Consider the following 24450-nt stretch of genomic DNA (forward strand, 5'->3'; position numbering starts at 1 on the left):
CTCTCCTCCCTTCTCTTGTTCTCCTAAAGCCACCTCCAGAGTACACCATTCCCACCGGGACAATGATCTCTGAATTCCCATTTGGAGTCTTCTGTTTCAGCGATCCTTCCTGGTTCTAGGCTTCCTGGCCTCTCACTCCCTTACATATTCTTCTTTTAAACTGGTGCGCCTCACAAGTATGTCCAAAGATCCATAATCTTTTCTCTATCAGTAGACTCAGTTGCTACATTCACACTCAGACTTGCTCTGTTTTCAGCTTTCGCTACTGCCCTTGTGTCACCCATGAATAGCTGCCAGTAATCTCTAAATCCACCCCCTGCCCCTCCCCACACCCCTGCAAACCCTGTTTGGTCTGTGTGCAAAATGGAATGGACATAGCAAAATGTCAGTCAATTGCCTGCTTAACTATTTGAACTATCAGTTAATTGCCTGTTTAGCAATGGCAGGCAAGCTTCTCATTTAGCGAAGACGGGTAAGTTCTGCTGTTATGATGCCCTATGATATGAAGACATGGGAGGGCCATCTATCTGAACACTCTCTGTAAATTCCAGCCCATGCTTCTTTGTTCAAACAAGAAAAAGACAACGTGAAGTTTATAAACTAAATAATGACACAACAAGTATTGCTATCTTATAGAGTGGACTACCACATTTCATTCTATGGACACAGAAAGAGTTCAAAAAGGAAATGTACAAGCCAAAAGCATGTGGCACGCTGAAAATGAACAGCCTTGATTCTTGCTTTTTTTGAGCAACACACAATTAGGAGCTCACTGCCAAAGAAATATTATATTGCCAAACATAATCAGTGACTGCCAGATTTGTATAATACAGGATACACCATGAAAGCCACCCCCTTCCTCTTTATATACGACTAGAATATTACCTCATAGCACCATCTTCCCAACAAGTAGTATAAAGAAGGATCATTTTGCTTCAGCTCAATGGCCTTATCGATGTGTTCCTAGAAAAACAATAAGAAACAAAGTTAGAATGTAAACTTGCTAATACTGCTGCTGAGAAGTCAGCAGAATATGGTCAGATTCGTCTATAGACTAACACATACACATCCAAAACCAGGCCAACATTTTTATTTTTGTACTTTCTTTTGCTCTAATTTGATTATTTTTCCTCTCGCCATAAAGTCCCTACAAAAATCCAAGAGTTGCTGAGTAAGTGTTCCATTGTTGGAAGTGCCATCTTTTGTATGCGATGTTAATCTGAGGCTGTGTCTGCTTGTTCAGGTGGATGTAAAATATCCCATGACACTACTTGGAGAAGAGCAATGCCTAGCCAATTATCATCCCTCAGTCAACATCTTGAACAGATTAACTGATCATTTATTCACTACTGTTTGCCATAACTTCCTGTGCACAATTTGGCTACAGTTTTTGGATACACAACAGCAATTACACTTCAAGAGTAATTCGTTGCTTCTGAAACACTTCTGAAAAGCAAAAATACAAATACTTATCTTTCTACATATCCTTTGTGCAGCTCTCGGTTGTGCATTCAGCGGAAACATTCCAGCAGAGCAGGAGGCTGTTCGCCCATCATATGTGCCAATTTTACAGCAACACAAAATGTCCCTATTGTTTCCCACAGCCTTGTCTCTTTCTCTGCTTCCAATATTTATCCACTTTCCCTTAAAAGATTCAATGGTTCCTACTTCACTGTTCTCCTGTGGCAAAGTATTCCATTGTCTGACAACTCTCTCTAAAAATCCATCTCTTATAACTTCTCTGATCCCTGACTCCTTTACCAGAGGTAAAATCTTTCCCCATTTGCTTTCTCAAGTTTAAATTCATAATTTAAAAAATAAGATCTAATAAACCATCTATTATCTTTCCCTGTTCTAGAGCTTTCCTGTCTCAGGTTTTTCCTTATATTATATTTTTCCATCACTGGTATCATGTTCATGAATCTATAATGGCTTTCCATGGCTTATGTGGCCTTTTTTGTAATGGAGTTCCCAAGCAATACACTAACTGTTACCTAATATGTTTAGTACAAATGTATCATTACCTGTCAAAAACATTAAACTGGAGATTGGACCTTCCAATGTTCCCTTTTTGTTTATGCAAAAATAGCGTTAACCTGAGGGCATAGCAGTGATTGATAAATCACCACCTTAAAGTTAAAGTTTAAAGTTTATTTGTTAGTCACAAGTAAGGCTTACATTAACACTGCAATGAAGTTACTGTGAAATTCCCCTAGTCACCACAGTCTGGCGCCTGTTCGGGTCAATGCACCTAACCAACACGTCTTTGAGAATGTGGGAGGAAACCAGAGCACCCGGAGGAAACTCACGCAGACATGGGGAGAGTGTGCAAACTCCACACAGTGACCCAAGCCGGGAATCAAACCCGGGTCCCTGGCACTGTGAAGCAGCAGTGCTAACCACTGTGCTACCGTGCCGCCCCAGTTAATGGAAACACTGCAGGGCTGAAGGGAATAATGAGTAGGGATATGAATTGATAGGCAATGATAAAGGAATCTGGAATTTGCACTGATTATAAAAATTACTGAGCTAAAACAACAACTGAGTCACTCTAGACTATTTTTCCCTTAAATTTCCCGGTTTCTATGAGTATTTTATGGAAATCCTAAACCAAGAATGATAAGAGGGAATAATTTCTACAATCATGCTTTCTTTGATCGCCAGCAAATTTCTAAAACTACTTATCAGATTTTCTAGACATGCTGCTAATTTTCCGAGCAAGCTAATTCATTGAAATCTGCATCATCTCAGGGTTCATATAGAGGAGGTTCACACTCAGGAACAGGTTGCAAGAAAGAACAAAGGCGAGGTTGAAAGAGAAGCCAATAGAATTGGAAGGAAAGGGGGAGAGAGAGAGAAAAAAGCAATCTAACTTTGAAGGGAGCGAGAAGGGAAACAGAGAAACAAAAACATGACTGCAAATATTACAAGGATTAAACTTGGATCAGAATATTTTCTGTGTGTGACTGAACTCAAAATCAAGGACAAAAACAACATCCATGTCACACAGCAAAATAGATAGAAACTACAAGCCAAAAAATACAACTCATATCTGACCCTGATCTGCAAGCAAGCAATGATTATTCCGCTTGGATTCTCTGATAAAACAAATAATAGCACAGCAGACAGGTTCGACTTCTGAGCCAACTATTGAGCGACACAGTCCAAATTCAAAAAAGTAAAACTTGAACTTATAAAACACCTTACCACATTTGGGAAAAACATCCCAAGCTACTTCACATATTACCATTGATGTGTAGCCATTATTATTTAGGTAAATGCAGCAGCTATTTGCACACAACAAGGTCCTACAAACAACGAGGTGAATGACCTGTTCATCTCTTTTATATGGAGTTATCTTGCACAGAAACAGGCTATTCGACCCAACTGGTCAATACTGGCGTTTATGCTCTACATGAGTCTCCTCTGAACCTTCTTCAACTGACCTATCAACATATCCTTTGATTCCTTTCTCCCTAATGCACTCATTTAACTTCATCTTAATCGATCAATGTTAATTACCTCAAACACACTATGTGGTAGCAAGTTCCACATTCTTAGCACTCTCTGGATAAAGAGGTTTCTCCTGAATTAATTATTGAACATAACAGTGACCATCGTATATTCACGACCTCAAATGAACTTCTGAATAAGTGGATACATTTTCTCTCTGTTTCCCCCATCAAGCCATTTCATTATTTTAAAGGCCTCTCCCAGGTCACCCCTCAGCCTTCCCCTTTTATACAGTCCTAGCCTGTTCATTACCAAGAAAGGTTGAAAGTAAATTTGCTTAAATAAATGGGTTCTTCAGATCTTGAGAAAGTGCAGGTGATACACAGCTTCCAGAAGGAGAGAGTCAATGGGCTGAACTGAATGGCTGTTTACTGTTTCTTTTTAAGGCTCTTTCGAATAATCTTTCTAATCCTGAGATTGAATGATTTTAATAGTGCCTTTAATGGGCATGGACTGGTTTCTGTCAAAATCATGCATTCAGACCCCTGACCTCACCAGTTCCATTGTGGGGATAGGTCATACTCCACAACTTTCATGGAGCTGGGCCAGGTTTTTAAAGAGCTGTGGTTCACAGTCCCTCAGAGGAGTCAGGAACCCTAGTCTGCATGAGGGGACCTTTTAAAAAGGAATCTCTTTACATCCTCTCTGCCAAGTTATATCCACGATGTGGAGATGCCAGCATTGGACTGGGGTAAACACAGTAAGAGTTTTAACAACACCGTGTTAATGTCCAACAGGTTTATTTGGTAGCATTCTAATGGCATTTGCTACCAAATAAACCTGTTGGACTTTAACCTGGTGTTGTTAAAACTCTTACTGAAGTTACATCCACCCCAGGGCCTTCATGCTCCCTATGTCAAGCTCTGCCCTTCCACCCACTATCTATGGACCCTCATGATCCCTTTGCCACTTCCATGCCCATTGATCCACTAAACATTTTTAGAACCAATGAACCCCTTGGTGTACACAGGTATATGTAAAAAAAGTGAAGAAAAGTAATTCTCCTATGTTCAAGAAAATCTGCACTATAAGTTAATAAAATCATCCAGGCCCTTTAAAGTATCAAACATAGAAATCATAGAAATCATAGAAACCCTACAGTGCAGAAGGAGGCCATTCGGCCCATCGAGTCTGCACCGACCACAATCCCACCCAGGCCCTACCCCCACATATTTACCTGCTAATCCCTCTCACCTACGCATCTCAGGACTCTAAGGGACAATTTTTAACCTAGCCAATCAACCTAACCCGCACATCACAAAGCCTTGCAACCACTTAACATGTGTAAACAAACATTGCAAAATTGGCAAGGTCAGAAAGTCTGAGGTGTCAATCAAACAATGTTTCCTCTGGGAAGTAGGTGTTCTAGTATTAGAATGGCTATACTATTATGTAGTCAAGAATATATAAAGAGATTTATTGGCTGAGAGCCAGACATTGTATTATTTTTGAAGTAGCTGTTCCCAGAGCACTTTCTCCCGAGGTGGGTTGGCCAGGCCAGGAAGTTTCCCGACTCCCATTACCCACCTTGAGATGCGAATGTCCCTCTACAATCAAACACTCCATATGTAGCCTTAAAATGGAGGTGCAATCGAAAAACTGCAGAATGTTCCATAACAAAGAAGCACCAGTGTGGAGGTGGATCCCCACCACAGGAAAAATTTTGGCCATGACCGCTTCAGCCTTGTGACTCTGCCACTGGGGCATGGAGAGCAGGTTTCAATGGTCTGATGACCTTCCACAGGACTGTGGACTCATCTAAGGGGATGGGGGTGCCCTTTAAGTGGGGCTTTAATTATTTTGATTGGCTGCCTGGCTCCGTGGGTGGGTTTCCTGGCAACCCACTCTTAAACAACCTGCCATCAGAGAGAACAGTATTGGGGAGCTATCCCAAATGGGTGTTCCATTACTTCTCTGGGCCCTGCTTCTAAAAGGCCAAGAAGATTATGGCTTTAATATCCAAGCAGTGTGTGAACTCTTTACTCGTCTTATCTCAGTGAAGCTGCTTGAGGGATGCATCCTCTTATAAGTCCGTGCTTTTTCAGGCTTACTTTAGCAGGGCCTTGGTTTAACATCCTGTCACAGAATTAGTTATTGACTGTGTAGCATTCCCTCCAAACTGCACAGAAATGTCAGTCTGGATGATGATTTCAAGTCATGGAATATGGACCGAATCACAGCCTCCTGCTCAGAGAATGAAGTGCCACGAACGGAGCCAAGGTGACAACTGATCAGGAATAAATGATTAAAATCAAAGACACCCACAATGGATGGCCCGGTAATGCCCGCATCAGAGATCCTCCATTGGACCCTTCTCAAATTTGATGAAGTGTTTTCATTGCCATTTCTTACATTTGCTTTTCTGTTTTATATCTAAGTTTAATAAACTACAACTACAGACAAATTCTCAGTTCAGTCTTTTATCTCAGGATTCAAAAGCAGATGTATAGATAAAGAACATCATTAAATGGCGACAATCAAACTGTGTTTCAATGCTCAAAACACAAAGAATTAAAGAGTTCTGTTTAATATCATAGGTGTTGCACACATAAGGGAGTTGTATCCAAGAATTACAGGATAATAAATGCTATCCTTGCTAATTACCCACGCAAGATTGCCAATTAGAATAGTTTTGCGCTGAGTTTATGCCCTCAGGCACTGGATTTAGACTGCCAAATTTATTTCACATATGATTCTTGCATGAAATGGAGTTTCAACTCATCAACATATTTTATGGGTTTTCATTACAATCCAACTTTATGTCCATAATTAGTGATACCATTATCTATTTCCAGATATTTTTGACTGAATTAAGATACTCAAATTGCCATGGTACGATTTAAACATATGTTCTTTGGGTTATTACTCCAGGCCTCAGATAGCAGAGATACACTTCTCTCCAAGGACAAGCAGGAAGCATGAAAATTAAAACTGTTGCTAGCCCAAAGGATGTGATACCATATCATTTACTAAAACGAGGCACCTTGTATACTGAGTTATACAATAGTGCACTGGGGAGCTAATGCAACAAATGCCTTTACCTTAGCGCCTTATTGGACTTCCATCTCGAGAGAGCATGTCTGTCTGCACTTCAAGAGTCCCTTTGTTCCTGACATAAAAATTGTGGCACTCTCTATTTTAAAGGCATAAAGAGTTGAAATCTGCCAAGACTGATATATCTCATCCTTTATTCCAGTGCATGAATGACACGCCTAGTGGGATTTATACCTTTGGTATAGTCTCAATAGACTTCGAACAGGTTGCAAACCATTTGCAAATGAAAATGTAATAAAAATGTGATTGTAAGTATTTTGTTTTCTAATCTCAATTTTCAATCCTTTCCATCATCGTATTTGTTCTTACTTCCATGAATTATATAATGGGGTCTGTACTCTTCCCAGAAATGCTGGTTCAATTCTAACTTCAAGCTCATCAGCCAACATTTTTATTGAGATATAGCATAACCGTGAGAGACTAAGACCTCGCCCTGCATATTTTAAAAAATAAATATAGATATTCTCATTGCTATTTCATAAATGTTAAAACTGAACAAAAGCGCTCAAAATGGCTGAGCCTATGTCTGTCTGTAATCCCAGAACAAAAGAAGCTATTTTGCAGTTTCAGGAAAGCTCACACCTTGTGATCTCTCCGGAGCCACCAATGACTATCTGTGGACTGCACAGCCCAAGAGAGCTATACAAAGGCCATCTTCATTTAATAGCCCAAGTTGACCAAAAGAAGACTGATGGTCTGCTAAAACAAAAGACCCACAAACTTTCTTTCAATTTATAATGGCTGAGACATTTAGCAATTTTCAAAATCCCGCCGCATCCCAAATGATGAATACACATCTTTGGCTGGAGATCGAATGGAGAAGTGGAGGTCATGTGACATGAGCCTCAGGCTTGTTGCACAAGTTAATATTGTTGATCTGAATAGCTCAGTCTGCTCTTTATATCAACTGACGAGCATCCTCACAGACAACGAGCTTCGCCCAGGTAGAACTCCTGACTCCATTTACACTGCTTCTGCTGGAAATTCTGTACCATCATCCACAAGGCCAATTCCTTACTGTGTGTCTCTCTCATCTTGCAAAGTCAACACCACCTCTCAGTTCTGTAAAACCTTCTCTCTATCCCTCTTTTACTGTATGAATTCAAGGGATGACATTGATACCGACTTTCCACATTTTGAGTGTGCAAACAAATTAATCCTATCTCAAGTTTGCTATGATGTTATTAATAGAAAATTGGATCATACCATAACTGAGAAGTTGGGAAATACATCATCGCTTATAAAAAGGGAAACAAATCAAAACACCTTGCTGTTTATGGACTGCTGCACAGAATAGAAATTAGTGCTGTTTATATTAACCCCCTCCTGTCAGTAACACATTTGCAAGAACTTCTTTTCAATCAAGCTCATATAAACCGACAAAAAATACATATTGTGTTTAGTCTTTCTTGAATCTGTACGAGCATCACCAGAATCTTGCTCTGTATTTACACATTATGGGCGGAATCGTACGAGAATTTGGCAGAATGTCAGTTCTAGTGAGAAAACTGGACAGTTTTCTCTCCAGATCTTGTCACTTTGACTGATGGTTTGCGCCATCAGTCTGGCGAGATGGGAACTCTTACAGCTGGAAACTGGCTCCATTGAGATCGGGGTGCCCTTTTTAAAGAGCGCCTTGATAACTGATAAAAAATTAATCCCCCCATTTCAGAGGTTTATCCCTGATCATTGCCAGCATTGGCCCCCTTCTGTCTCACCCTCCCGATCATCATTGGCCCCCTTCTGTCTCATCCCTTCTCCCTCCCGATCATCGCCGCCATCGGTCGCCTTCCTCCCACCCCTGATCATTGCCAGCAGCCTCATCACTCACAATGTCCACTCCCCCCCCACAAATAGATGAGTCTGCACAAATGGTGCTCTCCCTAGGGCCTGCCCCTGCATTGCCCCTGGCACAGGTTGGCATAGCCAGGTTGGCATTGTCTATAGTTGGCTATAGTGACCTTTGCGCCCCCGGGGAGAGCCCCATAACAGGTTCACGTCTGGGTGAACCTGTTGTAAATTTTGCCTACGTGATGCAAAAATCTAGTGCAGGGAGAAGATCTAGTGGGGGGGCCTTTATATTTAAATAGATTGAAATGAATGGAAGTCAGCTTCTTGGCCATTATGGGAGTAAACCTGATTATGTTGCTGCTGGTGGCGGCGGGGGGGGGGGGCGGTGAAAATCAGAAATTGTGATCTTGCTGGCAAGTTGCAATTTCTGGATTTCGCCAGATCTTGTGCCCCATCTGTTATCTCACTGACAGAGAGTGCAGGTTCAAGATCCCGCCCAATGATAGTAATCTCCTGAAGGGATGTCCTCTTTTTAGGTCAAACCAAACCAAGTAAACAAACTCAGATCAAATCAGGACAAAGTAAAAGGGGCAGCTCCCCAAAAAGGAGGGGGAACAGCCCGAACAGAAATCAAAGTACAAAGGAAACTTAAAAACATCAAATTAAAATGTGATTATTAGGGTCAATAATGCACCCCAACCTCTGCGGAGCCCAGCGGGCGCGGAAAGCGTCAACCGCGCCCGTGGACACCGCATGCTCCCTCTCCAGGGACACCTGGCCGCCAATGTAGCCGCGGTAGAGGGGAAGACAGTCAGGATGGACGGCCCCCTCGATCGCCCGCTGCCTGGACCGGTAAATGGCGCGTTTCGCCAGGCCCAGGAGCAGGTTCACGAGGAGGTCGCCATCCCGACCCTCCCCTCTCCGCACCGGGTGTCCATAGATCAGGAGCGTGGGACTGAAGTGCAGACAAAACATCAACAAAAGGTTCTTTAGGAAAACATAAAGGGAGTGCAGCCTAAGACACACAACATAGACATGGTTTTTTTTTTCTCCAGTGACAAGCACGCAGGGGTGCACTGAAACACAGAAACCCTACAGTGCAGAAGGAGGCCATTTGGTCCATTGAGTCTGCACTGACAACAATCCCACCCAGGCCCTACCCCATAATCCCACAAATTTACCTCACTAATCCCTCTAACCTACGCATCCCGGGACACTATGGGCAATTTAGCATGGGCAATGCACCTAACCTGCACATCTTTGGACTGTGGGAGGAAACTGGAGCACCCGGAGGAAATCCACGCAGACACGAGGAGAACGTGCAAACTCCATAAAGACAGTGATCCAAAGCTGGGAATCGAACTCAGGTCCCTGGAGCTGAGGCAGTAGTGCTAACAACTGTGCTACCGTGCCGCACTGGTGGGAAATATTAGGAGCTTGTTGTGCTCATGTTTATGTCCTTTTAAATTAATAGTTGGAAAACCAGGCACAACAAGTCTACAAGTTCCCCACGAGCACGCCATGTGAGCATTGTTCCCCTCTTCTGGGGATAGGTTCTGATGTGCTGACACAGATTAAATAGCTGGCAGCTCTGCAAATAGAAGAGACATTACCATTACCTTCTGTCCGAATTAATGTTGGCAATACTGGATCAGAAGCTGATCATTTCCCAGCTATTCACTGATTTTTTTTTTATTAGGAATTTTCTTAAGCATGGATTCATAGAATCCCTACAGTGCAGAAGGAGGCCATTCGGCCCATCGAGTCTGCACTGACTCTTACCCAGGCTTACCCCATAACTCCATGTATTTATCCTGCTAATCCCCATATCTATATATCTGGGGAGACGAAGGGGCAATTTAGCATGGCCAATCAACCTAACCAGCACTTCTTTGGACTGTGGAAGGAAACTGGGGCACCTGGAGGAAACACATGCAGTCATGGGGAGAATGTGCAAACTCCACACAGGCAGTCACCCAAGATTGGAATTGAACCCGGGTCCCTGGCACGGTGAGGTAGCAGTGCTAACCACTATGCCGCCATCAAAATAATTTTGATTTTATTTGTAAAATTAAACAAACAGACAAGCTAGTGAATTAATAGACTGGATGAACTTTTCCCACAGTAAACATACAGCATCGAGCGTACCCAGGTCCAGCACACTACAAGTTGGGTGTAGAGCAAAAATCTCTCTACCTGCCCGATAATTTGCCTTAGCCCCCATTACTAGAGTAGGGTGAAGAACAACACTCCTCACATCAGCTGCCGTCACACCACCAACATGATTGAGTTCTAAGCAGTTTTGTGTTGATGGCTGATGCTCACTAGCTACTGAGTTGAGATTTCCTAAGCTAATTTAACACAATGGCCTCACAGCCAGTAGCCATTCACCTCATCAATCTGGGCTCCAATTCAAGGCAAGTCTCTCAGGTGACACTCACTCAATGCTAATTCTCTATACCAAGCAGTTTCTTCTTGCTTCTAATTGTAGTACAAATAAGAGCCACCAGTTGAGACCAACTGGAGAAGATATTTATCCATCAAATTAACTGCATGTCTTAATATCCACAAGGAATATTCAGGATAAATGTCAGACTGATACCAAACAGACTGCACTGTCTAATTCATAGGCTGACAGAGAAGAAATCTGATTAGTGAGGAAGTAGAGGAATAAATGTTGAGGCAAAACTAAGAGGTGAAGAGAGACTGATATATTGATAGAATCATAGAATCCTACAGTGCAGAAGGAGGCCATTGGGCCCATCGAGTCTGCACCGACCACAATCCCACCCAGGCCCTATCCCCATAACCCCATGCATTTACCCTAGCTAGTCCCCTTGACACGAAGGATCAATTTAGCATGGCCAATCTGCCTTAACCACACATCTTTGGACTGTGGGAGGAAGCTGGAGCACCCAGAGGAAACCTAAGCAGACATGGGGAGGAATGTGTAAACTCCACACAGACAGTGACTCAAGCTGGGAATTGAACCCGGGTGCCTGGAGCTGTGAGGCAGCAGTGTTAACCACTGTGCCACCCCATCATTTGCAAATTCAATTTCAAATATTCTCTCTGCTTCACCTGAAGGTCAGGCTTTACTGGAGTGCAATGCCATTCGCGCCGTGAGCCTAGACTGTAGGGGAATTGTGGTTGAGCCAAGAAGCTAATTGTGTCCCAACATCCACACTTCCAGCAGGTGTGAGTGAACAGCAACAGGAACCCCGAGTGATTGTCCCTTCCGCAGCTTGGGGCATTGAAGTTAACAGCAGCTCCTCAACCTCAGCATCAGCAGACAGGGAGACAGCACTTTTTTAAACATTAAACTTACCCAATACTTACTGGAACGATGGCAGCCAAATGTGATTCGTCTTAAATTTGAACTAATTAATTTGACTGCTCTTTAACATCTGCCACACCATCGATAGAAATTTCCCACCATAATCAGTGTATAAATTGGAATTGTCATCTGATTGGAGAGGAGGTTTTCTTTTCATTGGAATGCATCACTATATTGTTTATGGTTAAAATAACTAAGTCTTATTTACTGCCTATTATAATTGTATTTTGTTATGGGTTATAATAGCAGAGCAGTTGCAATCCATGTTTTGCAAATGTGTGGGAGTCCTTGGTGGTTTGAACATCCAGGAAGAACACACTTTCGGAAATCAGGCCCAGCTGTTTCTACTCAGGATCAGTTATTGAGTTAACAAGCAGCAGGACATGTTCTGTCACATATGGGAACAAAGTTCCCATGTGGAATTCACTTTTTCAAGAGGTCATCATCTCAATGTTGCAAAGTTTCAAAATGTAGCATTTTATCCATGGGTTGTTATATTCCTCTTTGTTCTGTCTTTTCCTTGGGTATTAATGGGTTAAAATCAAACTTTAGAAAATGACAGTCTGTTTGACGTCCAACAGGCCAGGGACAGACAATATGACTGGTATGGGTCACATAGAGGGCATTAGCCTGTAAATGCCTTAATTTTCAATCTCTTTTACTTGCTCGCTCAAAGAGGCTATTATATTTATGGTGCTGTTTGCTACTTGTTGTATTATGGGTGCTTTAGATGTCTCAATGTGGAAAGCTTGAGACCTGTATGCATAAATATGAAGTGTCTATTGGTTGTCTTTAACTATTCACAGATCCCAGGTTGAAGTCGTGCACAGAGCTATTGTCTCCATACAGGTAGACTGCTTGCTTACGGAGTTCTGTTTCTAGACAGTTTGTTCTGTGTCTATCACCATGTGACTCTACACATCGCACAGTGGAAGGTGCCACACTCCATTCCACATTTCAGTCCTTCACCTGTGGAGGAAGGGTGGTAAATAATCTGTTTCTGGCACCCTTGATTCACTTTTTTCACTCCTTGGAGTTTTCTCTTTATTAACAACTTGTCTGCTTTTTTCTGACAGTGTGGGTTTGTCCCATTTCTTCGGAATGAAACTTGCAATCTGTTCATTCCTAGGGTGGACTTGAATTTTCTTTTGCCATAGAAACCCTACAGTGCAGAAGGAGGCCATTCGGCCCATCGAGTCTGCACCGACCACAATCCCACCCATGCCCTACCCCCACATATTTACCCGCTAATCCCTCTAACCTACGCATCTCAGGACTCTAAGGGGCAATTTTTAACCTGGCCAATCAACCTAACCCGCACATCTTTGGACTGTGGGAGGAAACCGGAGCACCCGGTGTCTGCCATGTGTGTCTGCCATGTTCTTGCTGGATGTATATGTTTCTCAAATGGAATCTTAATTTCCATTTGTCTCGCAATTTCAGCTAAACATTTGTTTGCTGCTTTGTTTTCAAATTGTTTTGCAAGCCTATGAATCATTTCATTCAGCTCAATGGTTTTCAGTACGTCTGAGACACCCAGTGCTTTTTCTCCCACTAGTTCCTGTGCTTCAGTGCCAAATTTACATTTTTATTCTCTGTCTGCAGCAGAACTTCGTCCATATCCTTCATTTTAGATTCACTGTTGGTCAGGTCTGTCTCTGGCACAGTCTTGACTTGTTTCAGGTCTGTAATCTTGCTACTCATGGCTTCATTATCCACTTGCATTTCAGAAAGCTGTAAAGCTTTTCCTTTCAGTGTCCTCTCTTTTTCATCAACTTCTTCAATTTCTTTAGTGTAGCTTTCAGCTTCCTTCTAGAATATGAAACAGTGCTGAGAGTCTTCTCTGCCAACTACTGGTTCAGTTTGTTTAGCGTGACATTAAACTCACTTTGCTTCTCTTCGTAATTTTCCAGGGTTAACTTTGACCCAAGAGTTTTTTTTAAGTGTGTGTACATCTTTCAATGTTATATTTTGTTTGTGAAATTCACTTGTTTCATTGAGTTTTCCTGTAATTCAAGAGTCTTTTCAAGATCCATCTGCTGTGCTTCCATTAGACTTCATTTCTTCATGTTGCTGAATGATCATGCATTCCTTTTGCATTTGATCCTGAAGGATAGTCAACTGTTCTGTCAACTGTTTATTCTCTCATTGTCTCGCTCTGGGGTCTCTTGTTGTCTTCTCTCTGGGGTATTTTGTTGCCCACCCACTGGAGTCTCTGGTTGCTGCTGGCACAGTTGCTGTCCTGCTGGGGTGTCCTGTTGCTTTTGGCAGAATTGTCCTCTCTCTGGAGTGTCTTGTTGCACTCGGTGGAGTTGTCCTCTCCCTAGGGTCTCTTGTTGTCTTCAGCAGAGTTGTCCTCTTTCTGGGGTCTTGTTGTCCATGACAGAGTTGTCCTCTCTGGGTCTCTTGTTGCCCTTGGCGGAGTTGTCCTCTCTGAGGTCTTCTTATCCTTGGTGGAATTGCCCTCTCTCTAGGCAATCTTATTGCCCTCAGTGCTTTATTGGGAACGTGCTAGACCATTCTTGTGTCTGGTGTAGCCATTTCCTTATTACAAATGGGGCTGGCTTTTCTAATTTTCTGCCCATGACTGTTTGTTTTTCTTGTATTTACCACTTTAAGAGAATTGTCTCTTTAAGGCAGTAACTGTTTTTTAAACTTCAGGCTGCCAGCAGTTTGACAGCTTTCTTTGATTGCAAGTTTCCCACGCTTTTTGGGATCTTGGTGGTCATGGACTGCTTTTCTTTCTGGTAAGTTTCTTACACTGTTAAAAACTTTTTTTTTGCTTAAAACAAACCAGTGGGGCAATTGCTGCCTTTAAACTCTGCAGGTTTTCTTTGTTTTGTACTTTGGGAGCTTCAGTGAGTGCGCTTACCTTAAAAGTTGTGAGCTGGTGGTTCTGTTTGGTGATTTTCCCATGCTTTTCGGGATCCTCACAATCATGGGCTGCTTTATTTTTTAAAAATTCTTTCTTCTGTTTTTACTCTGCAGTGTTTTTTTCCTCTCTCTCGCTGAAGCTCTGATTTTTTACCATTGTGAGAATTTTGATGGGCTTGTAATCCAATTGGGGTCCATTTTGTAAAGAAACGTTGTAGTTTTTCATCCGTTCTACCTGCCTTTTGGTATTTCACAGGGTTTTTCTTACTTGTAGCTGTGTTTCAGCTTCTCTAATGTACTGACCCTGTGCGACTGCCACCTATCAGTTAGGATTGTATTCGCTGGAGTTCAGAAGAATGAGGGGGAATCTGTGAACAGTTCATAAATGGTTCATGTTTAAACATACAAGTCCCAAGCTCTCCTCACTGAGACACATCTGCAGTAGTGAGACATCACATTATAACACGGTATGCAGTGGTGGTATTGGTGGTGATGGCCAATGGCGATAGTACCATGGTGAAAACCTATAAAATTCTAACAGGACTAGACAGCGTAGATGCAAGAAAGATATTCCTGATCGTGGGGGTGTTCAGAACCACAGGTCACAGTCTGAGGATACAGGGTAGACCGTTTAAGGCAGAGATGAGGAGAAATTTCTTCACCCAGAGAGTGGTTAGCCTGTGGAATTCGCTACCACAGGAAGTAGCTGAGCCAAAACATTGAATGTTTTCAAGAAGCAGTTAGATATAGCACTGGAGGCAAAGGGGATCAAAGGATATGGGGTGGAACGTGGGATCAGGCTATTGAGTTGGACGATCAGCCATGATCATAATGAATGGCGGAACAGAATCCAAGGACCAAATGGCCTCCTCCTACTCACTATGTTTTTCTTCTATAATGGAAGTGCAGCTTCATTTTTTGTATTTTTGCTCACTCGTTTTGTGGTCTCTCACTCGGATCTTGCAATGTTCTTTATTTTTGCTTACCCATCTTGTGGTCTTTCAGATGTCTTTGCAATTTTTCTTCTAAGATGCACAGCTCTCTAGTTAAGCTTCAGTTTTTCATACCTTGGGATACTGTTCTGGGTTCCATCATTTAACTGCCATCTTCCCTATTGCCGTTGATCACAACGGCCTATCACCATGTACTATTGCCATTGGTCATCACCACCAATATCACCACTGTACAATGTGTTATAGTGTGGTATCTCACTACTGTGGAAGTGTCTAAGCGAAGAGAGCTTGGGACTTGTATGATTAAACATGGGCCGTTTATCAACTGTTCACAGATCCCAGGTTACAGTCATTCATGGAGCTGTTGCCTCCATGCATGTAGGCTTTGTAGAACAGTGCTGTTTCTAGACTGTTCTTTCAAAGTCTGTTACCATGTGACTCTACACATCACACCTTGGGCAGTGCCATATTAACCCTTGCTCTGCAAAGCACCTTTACATTACAAAGACCTGCATACAACATCACAACAGAGGCCTGCAAAAGTAGATGGCTACTGGACAGTTGCAGCAATTAATATGTATGCAGAGGACCACTTTAACATTTTTATCCAGCATGTTTGTGTAAATTTTTGATGAGCCGTTTAAATTCAGAGTTAGTTCTGGAATCCTGACTTTACCCTTTAGAGACAATGGAGAGAGCAGCACCTAGAGACAGGTGGCAGCTCCTAAAAGAACAGGAGAGAGGAGGACCTGAAGACAAACAGCAGCACCTAAAAGTACAGGAGAGAGGAGGACCCAAAGGAAAACAGTAGCACCTGAAAGTGGGGAAAAGAGGAGGACCTGGAAACAGACAATAGCACATAGAAGGAGGACGTGGAAACAGATAGAAGCACCTAAAAGGGTGGGAGAGAGGAGGACTCAGAGATGGACAATAGGACCTAGAAGGGTGAGAGTGAGAAGGACAAGGAGACAGATAATAGCACCTCGAAGACTGAGAGCGAGGAGGATCCAGAGACAGACAACAGCATCTGGAAGAACTATCCAATCCGTGGCTCCAGAGTTGACCAAACATATTGTGAAAAAAATCGAAGTGTGATGTCACAGGAAAACAAGTAGTCGCTTGGCTGGTGCAAATTTTTCTCATTTATCTTTCAACACTCAGGTATCTTTCAACACTCATAATTTTAATAATTGTAAGGTTTTATTAGTGGCAGTAAAATTTATTAATAATAAGGTTGGCTGCTGAGTATTTCCTATTTATCCTAACTAGGGAATATCAATCAGGGCAAGTAGAATATTTATCGAAGTAAGAACATAAGCACAGGCGGGATTTGAGACCTTAATTAAAATTTAATCAGTAACATAATTAAATACTGTGTCTCAGATTTTGGAAATTAAAGATTAATAAAATAAAATCAGCAACCTCCCTCTTAAATCAGTGGCACTGCCATTCAGAGTTCCCTTCAGTACTCTGAGGTCAGTGTTCATGGATGCTGAGGAGGGTATCAAGTTGTATAGTTCCACTGCTTAGAGCGTGACCCTAGAAAGGAAATATAAAATGCAAACATAATTTTAGGAAACAATGTTAAATGTGTCAATTTATTCATACATAATTTCTTGCTTTATATTGCATGTTAACATACAATTTCTTTAGTAGTTTAGTACTATAAAATTTTGTTTTTATGGAGCTATATGATTATTTCAGTATTCTTGTTGAAAATTAAAAACATGTCCACATGGTTTTGAAATATATTTTTAATTTACTATTGAAATGCCTTTTTAAACATTTTTTTATCCAATGCCTATTTCATCTCCTTTTGGCAGCTCTCCATTCAAAGTTCAAATTGAAAATCTCTAATTGTGTCTGTTAATTATTGCTTAAGCAATCAAAAGCCTCTGGAATGTTCTACAAATGTGGTGCTATGCTCTACAGGGCTTTGTTATAGTAAGATACTTGTGCCATCGGCTGTGCCAGCTGAGATAGGCAATTAATTTCCTTTACAAAAATGTTGCAATTCAGTTTTATTTATATGCCTACTGAAGACACTATTCTTTAAAATTCTTCCATTGGGTGGGGGCATTACTGGCTAGGCCAGCATTTATTGCCCATCCCAAATTCCCCTTGAGGAGGTGGTGAAGAACTGCCTTCTTGACCTGCTGCAGGCCATATGATGTAGATGCACCCAGAGCGCTATTGGGGAGTTCCAGGATTTTGACCTAGCAACAGTGAAGGAACAGCGATATATTTCCAAGTCAGACTGGTGAGTGGTTTGGAGAGGAACCTCCAGGTGGTGGTGTTCCCAGGTATCTGCTGCTCTTATCTTGCTAAATGGTAGTGGGTTTGGAAGGTGCTGTCTATGGGGTCTTGGTAAGTTCTTACAATGCATCTTGTAGATGGTAACCATTATGTGTTGGAGGTGGAGGGAGTGGATGGGGTGTCAACCAACTGGACTGAATTGTCCTGGATGTTGTTGCACTTCTTGAGTGTTGAAGCTGCACTCATCCAGGCAAGGAGAGAATATTCCATTACAATCCTGCCTTGTGCCTTGTAGATTGTGGACAGGCTTTGCGGAGTCAGAAGGCGAGTTACTCACCACAGGATTCATAGCCTCTGACCTGCTCTTGTAGCCAAAGTATTTATATGGCTAATACAGTTCAGTTTCTGGTCAATGGTAACGCCCAAGATTTTGATAGTTGGGGATTCAGTGATGACAATGCCATTGAATGTCAAGGGGCAATGTTTATGTTCTCTCTTGTTGATGATGGTCATTGCTTGGCACTTGTGTGGCATGAATATTACTTGCCACTTGTCAGCCCAAGCCCAGATAGGAACATAGGAATTAGGAACAGAAGTAGGCAAATTCAGCCCTTTGAGCCTGCTCTGCCATTCAATCAGGTCATGGCTGATCGCTCCCTGGTCTCATATCCACCTCATCACCTGTTCCCCATAATCCCTTTATGCCTTTTTTAATTAGAAATGTATCTATCTCCTTCTTGAAACCATCCAACGATTCAGACTCCACTGTGCTATGGGGCAGCAAGTTCTATAAATTCACTACCCTCTGCGAGATATTGTCCAGGTCTTGCTGAATTTGGAAATGGACTGCTTCAGCATCTGAGGAATTGCAAATGGTGCAGCACATTGTGCAGTCATCAGCAAACATCCCGACGTCTGACCTTACGATGGAAGGACGTTCATTGATGAAGCAGCTAAAGATGGTTGGGTCTAGGACACTACCTTGAGGAACTTTTGCAGTTATTTCCTGGAGCTGAGATGATTGACCTCCAACAACCACAACCATCTTCCTTTGTGCCAAGAATGACTCCAACCAATGGAGAGTTTTCCCGTATTCTCAAAACGCCAGTTTTGCTGGGGGTCCTTGATGCCACACTCGGTCAAATGCAGCCTTGATGTCAAGGGCTATCACTCTCACCTCACCTTTGGAGTTCAGCTCGTTTGTCCATGCTTGAACCAAGGCTGTAATGAGGTCAGGATCTGAGTGACCCTGGCAGAACTTAAACTGAATGTCAATGAGCAGGTTATTTTGTAAATGTTTCTCGATAGCACAGCCAATGACCTTTTCCATTACTTTGTTGATGATTGAGAGGAGACTGATGGATTGGATTGGTCCTGGATTTTGTGTATAGGACATACTTGGGCAATTTTCTACATTGTCGGGTAGATGTCAGTGTTGTAGTTGTATAGGAACAGCAAGGCTAGGGCGCATAGTTAGTTTTGGAGCACAAGTCTTCAGTACTATTGCTGGAATGCTGTCAAGTTCCATAATCTTTGCAGTATTTGCAATGAAAATAAGTTGATTTTACACATTGGACTGGTATAAGGAATTGTATTAGTATTGCATGTTGTATTTTCAAAATTTTAATATTTTGTTTTCTATTGAAAATCCTCTGAGGGAATAAAAATAGCAAACGTGTCCATTAATCAGCAATGCATAATTCATCTCTTTGGTGGTTCAGGTACCAGAATACATGGTCTAGCTCCGCACCTTCTCTTCCTTTCCTTGACTTCTCTGTCGTCATTTCTAGGGTTTGGCTATCAAAAAATATTCACTAATAAGCCCACTGACACGGAGGTACCTTGACTACACTTCCTCATACCTGCTTCCTGGAAGGACTCCATTCCATTCACCCAGTTTCTCTGTCTCCATCACATGTGTTCTAATGATAAAACCTTCCATACCAGTGCTTCTGATTTGCCTTCTTTTGACTGAGGATTCCCTCTCCCTCACTGTGGTTGACCGGGCCTTCAAACATGTCAATCCCGTTTCCCACATCTCTGCTCTCACCCCTTCCTCTCCTTCACAAGTCCATGATCGGACTCCCCCTTGTCTTCACCTTCCACTCCATCAGCATCCGTATTTAACAGATATCCTCCGTCATTTCCATTCCGCTCACTGGTGCCACCAGTAAACATGTCTCCCCTTTCCCTTTCAGAATTCTGAAGGACCATGATGCCGTGGTCCACTCCTCTGTCACCCACTAACAACCACCCTTCCATTCCCACAGCACTTTTCCATACAAGCACAGGAGGTGCCAGCCCTTTTGACACCTCTTTCCTCACGTTCCAACACCCCACACACTTCCAGGTGAAACAGCAATTTCTATGTACTTTCTCTCAATTTACTATTCCTTATTCAATGCATTCAATGAGTTCTGCTGAGACTAAACACAGACTGGATTACTGCTTTGTGGAACTCCGCCCTTCAGTCCACAAGCACGGAGCCAAGCTTCCAGTCGTCTGTCATTTTAATTCTCCACTTTGTTCTTTCCTTTTTCCCCTCAACCTCCTACAGGATTCCAATGAAGCTGAATGAAAGCTTGAGAAACAGCACTTCATTCCCAATTAAGCACAAATGAGTTCAATAATTTAGACTCTGATTGCCGCATCCATTTTTTTCCTATTCTTTGCACAATTTGGTTTTCTCCGATTTATGCTTTTAGATGGAAGTTGTTCACTGTTCTGCCATTCACATCTCCTCTAGATGCATCTTTTGTTTCTTTACTTGCCCTTTACCACTTCCTGTCCTGCACTGCCAACTCGTTTGTAATTTCTCTTGTCTTATGCCCTATTATGGATCTTCCCTTTTGTTAAATCTCCTCTCTCCACATTTCACCTGCTTAAAGCCTATTACATTATTAATCTTTCCCAGTTCTGATGAAAAGTTATTGACCTGAAATAATAACTGTTTCTCTCTCCTGCCTGACCTGCAGAGTATTTCTAGCATTTTCTGCTTGTGTTTCAGATTACCAGCAGCTGCAGTATTTTACTTCTGTACCAGAATCATGGACCTTGGTGAATTTAATTGCACTGGATCCCAACTAATTTACTAAATGGATGTATCTGGTTTGTTCAGAGATTCTTGTGATAATTGATTCTTGCAACATATTCCAATGTGGGTGTAATGTGCATACCCACAGTGCAGCTTTTGACAAACTAGTAAGTCTATAAGTTTAGCTACATGGGGGGAAACCCAAGAAACTGGAACCGTTTTCCTCAGAAAAGAAAAGGTTCGGGGTGAAAGTATCATAATCACGAAGGGGTTTGATCAAACAGATAAGAAAAAAAAAAACTCGTTTCCAGTGGCATAAGAGTCAGTAACCAAAGGACACAGAAATAAAGTAATTGGCAAAACAGCTTGAGGTGATGTGAGGACTTTTTTAAAAACTCAGCAAGAGTCTGTGTAATTAAATGACAGGAAAGCTGGAGGACATATACTTTATAAGTGCTGTACATTCATGTTTGTTCTTAGTTGGAATGAAGTCACTTTAAGAAGCCGACCACGTGACATATTGATGATATCATTGGCCATCTGTGTGGGCAAACGGCAGTCTGTCCTTACAGCCTGTAAAGTAAGCTACTTTCCATAGAGCTCTTATTTATGTGTACCTTAGTGGTCTGCAAGCTTATTTTTTAAAAGTACCACAATAATAACTTTAAAGGAATTAGACAAATACTTGAATAAAAATCGCTGGGTTATGGACAAAGAGCAAAAGAGAAAGGAGAGTGGGATGAATTGGGCAGATCTTTCAAAGAGCTAGCACAGAAAAAATGGGATGAATGGCCTTCTTCTGGGTTCTAACATTTTATGATTCTATGATCTGGGTCTTGTGCCGCTGCCAAATATCGTAAATTGCGATTTCAGGTTTCTGCCACAAGAGGTCCTCTATGAGCTAGGTAAAGGAAAATAATGTTATCTTATTTCTCTTAATTCCACAGGTCTTTCATATTTACGTTACGATCTTCTGCTTAGCCCAAGCCTCCTTCGAAAGGTGAGACATGGTGTGATTTGTTAAGCATAGTTAATTTAGATCATTTTAGTTTTAGACAGAACTTCAGGTCAACTGAGCAGCAACTACCTAGCTTAAAGATCAAGTACGATGGGTTCAGCACTTGTAGACTTGCTCCAATGCTGCAACTCCGATGATTTTACAAGGAGAACTTAAATTTAACATATAAAAGATCTATCTTCAGTTTTAATCCTGTAATTAACATTCAGGGTACACAAGTACCAGGCAACAACAATCTTCAAAAAAAGTCTATTTAGAGGAAGGGTTGAGAACCAGACGGCACAGATTTAGGACGCGTGGTTAGGGAACCAAAGATGGCTCGAGGAAAAACCTTTTTTATGCCAAGAGTAGTTATGATCCTTCTTTTAATAATTTCATGGGATGCGAGTGTGACTGGCTAGGCTAGCATTTATTGTCCATCTCCAACAGCCCTTGAGAAAGTGGTGGTGATCTGCTTTCCTAAACTACTGCAATCCTTGTGGTGTGGGTACATCCACAATGCTGTTAGGGAGGGAGTCACAGGATTTTAACTCAGTGACAGTGAAGGAACAGCGATATATTTCCAAGTTAGGACGGTGTGTGGCTTGGAGGGCAGGATTCCTGACTTCTAACTTGTACCTGTAGCCAAGGTATTTACAGACTAGTTCAGTTCAGTTTCTGGGCAATGGTAACCCCCAGGATGTTGATAGTGGGTGACTCAGCGATGGTAATGTCATTAAATGTCAAGGAACGATGGTGAGATTCTTTCTTGTTGAAGATGATTATTGCATGGCATTTGTGTGGCATGGACGTTACCTGCTACCTGAATATTGTTCAGGTCTTGCTGCATTTTGGCACTGGCTGCTTGAGGAGTCGTGAATGGTGCTGAACATTGTGCAATCATCTGTGAACCACCCCACTTCTGACCTTATGATAGAAGTAGGGTCACTGATGAATCAGATGAAGATGGTTAGGCCTAGGACACTATCCTGAGGAAGTCACTGGAGAACACAGATATCCTGGAGCCGAGATGACTGACCTCCAACAACCATAGCCATCTTGCTTTGTGCTAGCTGCAACTCCAATCAGCAGAGAGTGTTCCCCCTGATTCCCATAGACTACAGTTTTGCTCGGGCTCCTTGATGCCACACTCAGTCAAATGCGCCCTTGATGTCAAGGGCTGTCACTCTCACCTCACCTCAGCAGTTCATCAATGTCTGAACCAAGGCCAAGAATAAGGTCAGGAGCTACGTGGCCCTGGCAGAACCCAAACTGAGCATCAGTGAGCAGGTTATTGTTAAGCAAGTGCCACTTGATAGCATTGTTGGTGACCTGTTCCATCACTTTATTGATGATCAAAAGTGGATGATGGGGTGGTAATTGACTGAGTCAGATATGTCCTGCTTTTTGTGTCCAGAACATACCCACGCAATTTTCCACATTGCTGGGTAGATGCCAGTGTTGTAGTTGTATTGGAATGGCTTGGTTAGGGGCGCAACAAGATCTGGAACACAAGTCTTCAGGTCTATTACCAGAATATGGTCAGGGCCTGTAGCCTTTACAGTATTCAGTGCCTTCAGCTGTTTTTTGATATTTATTTTTTAAAATTTATTTATTAGTGATAAGTAGGCTTACATTAACAATACAATGAAGTTACTGTGAAAATCCCCTAGTCGCCACACTCCGGCGTCTGTTCGGGTACACTAAGGGAGAATTTATCATGGCCAATTCACCTAACCTGCACATCTTTGGGCTGTGGGAGGAAACCAGAACACCCAGAGGAAGCCCACGCAGACACAGGGAGAATGTGCAAACTCCACACAGACTGACCCAAGCTGGGAATCGAACCCGGTCTCTGGTGCTGTGAGGCAGCAGTGCTAACCACTGTGCCACCGTGCCGCATATAATGTGAAGTGAGTTGAATTGGCTGAAGACTGGCATCTGTGATACTGGGGACTTCTACAGGAGGCCTAGGTGGATCATCCACTCCGTGCTTCTTGCTGAACATTGTTGCAAATGCTTCAGCCTTATCTTTTGCATTGATGTGCTGGGCTCCCCATCGTTGAGGAGGGGGTATTTGCGAAGTATCCTCCTCCAGTGAGTTGTTTAATTATCCACCACCATTCAGAACTTGATGTGGCAGAACTGTGGAGCTTAGATCTGATCTTGCTCAATGTGGAAAATTGCCCAGGTATGTTCTGGACACAAAAAGCAGCACATATCTGACCCAATTACCACCCCATCATCTACTTTTGATCATCAATAAAGTGATGGAACAATGCTATCAAGTGGCACTTGCTTCTGACACTTGTGGAGTCGCTTAGCTCTGTTTATCACTTGCTGTTTATGCAGTTTGGTACACAAGTAATCCTGTGTTGCAGCCTCAAAATGTTGACACCTCATTTTTAGGTAAGACTGGTGCTGCTCCTGACATGCCCTCCTGCACTCTTCATTGAATGAAGGTTGATCCCTGGCTTGCTGATAATGGTAGGTTTGGGGATATGCTGGGCCATGAGGTTAGATTGTTGTTGTATACAATTCTGCTGCTGCTGATGGCCCACAGTACCTCATTTTGTCCAGTCTTGAGTTGCTAGATCTGTTCGAAACCTACCCCATTTAGTACAGTGATACTACCACACAA

General features: G+C 42.3%; 1 protein-coding gene across 1 annotated transcript in view; it reads right to left on the reverse strand.

The window, feature by feature from the left end:
* The window catches only part of LOC144506994 (regulator of microtubule dynamics protein 3-like), a 274325-nt gene that overhangs the window by 53184 nt on the left and 196691 nt on the right, over positions 1-24450 (reverse strand). The window contains exon 8 of the mRNA XM_078233504.1: positions 886-963. Coding sequence (XP_078089630.1) covers positions 886-963 — 78 coding nt within the window. The remainder of the gene's footprint in view (positions 1-885; positions 964-24450) is intronic.

The sequence above is a fragment of the Mustelus asterias genome, chromosome 18, assembly GCF_964213995.1.
Source record: "Mustelus asterias chromosome 18, sMusAst1.hap1.1, whole genome shotgun sequence".
NCBI lineage: Eukaryota > Metazoa > Chordata > Chondrichthyes > Carcharhiniformes > Triakidae > Mustelus > Mustelus asterias.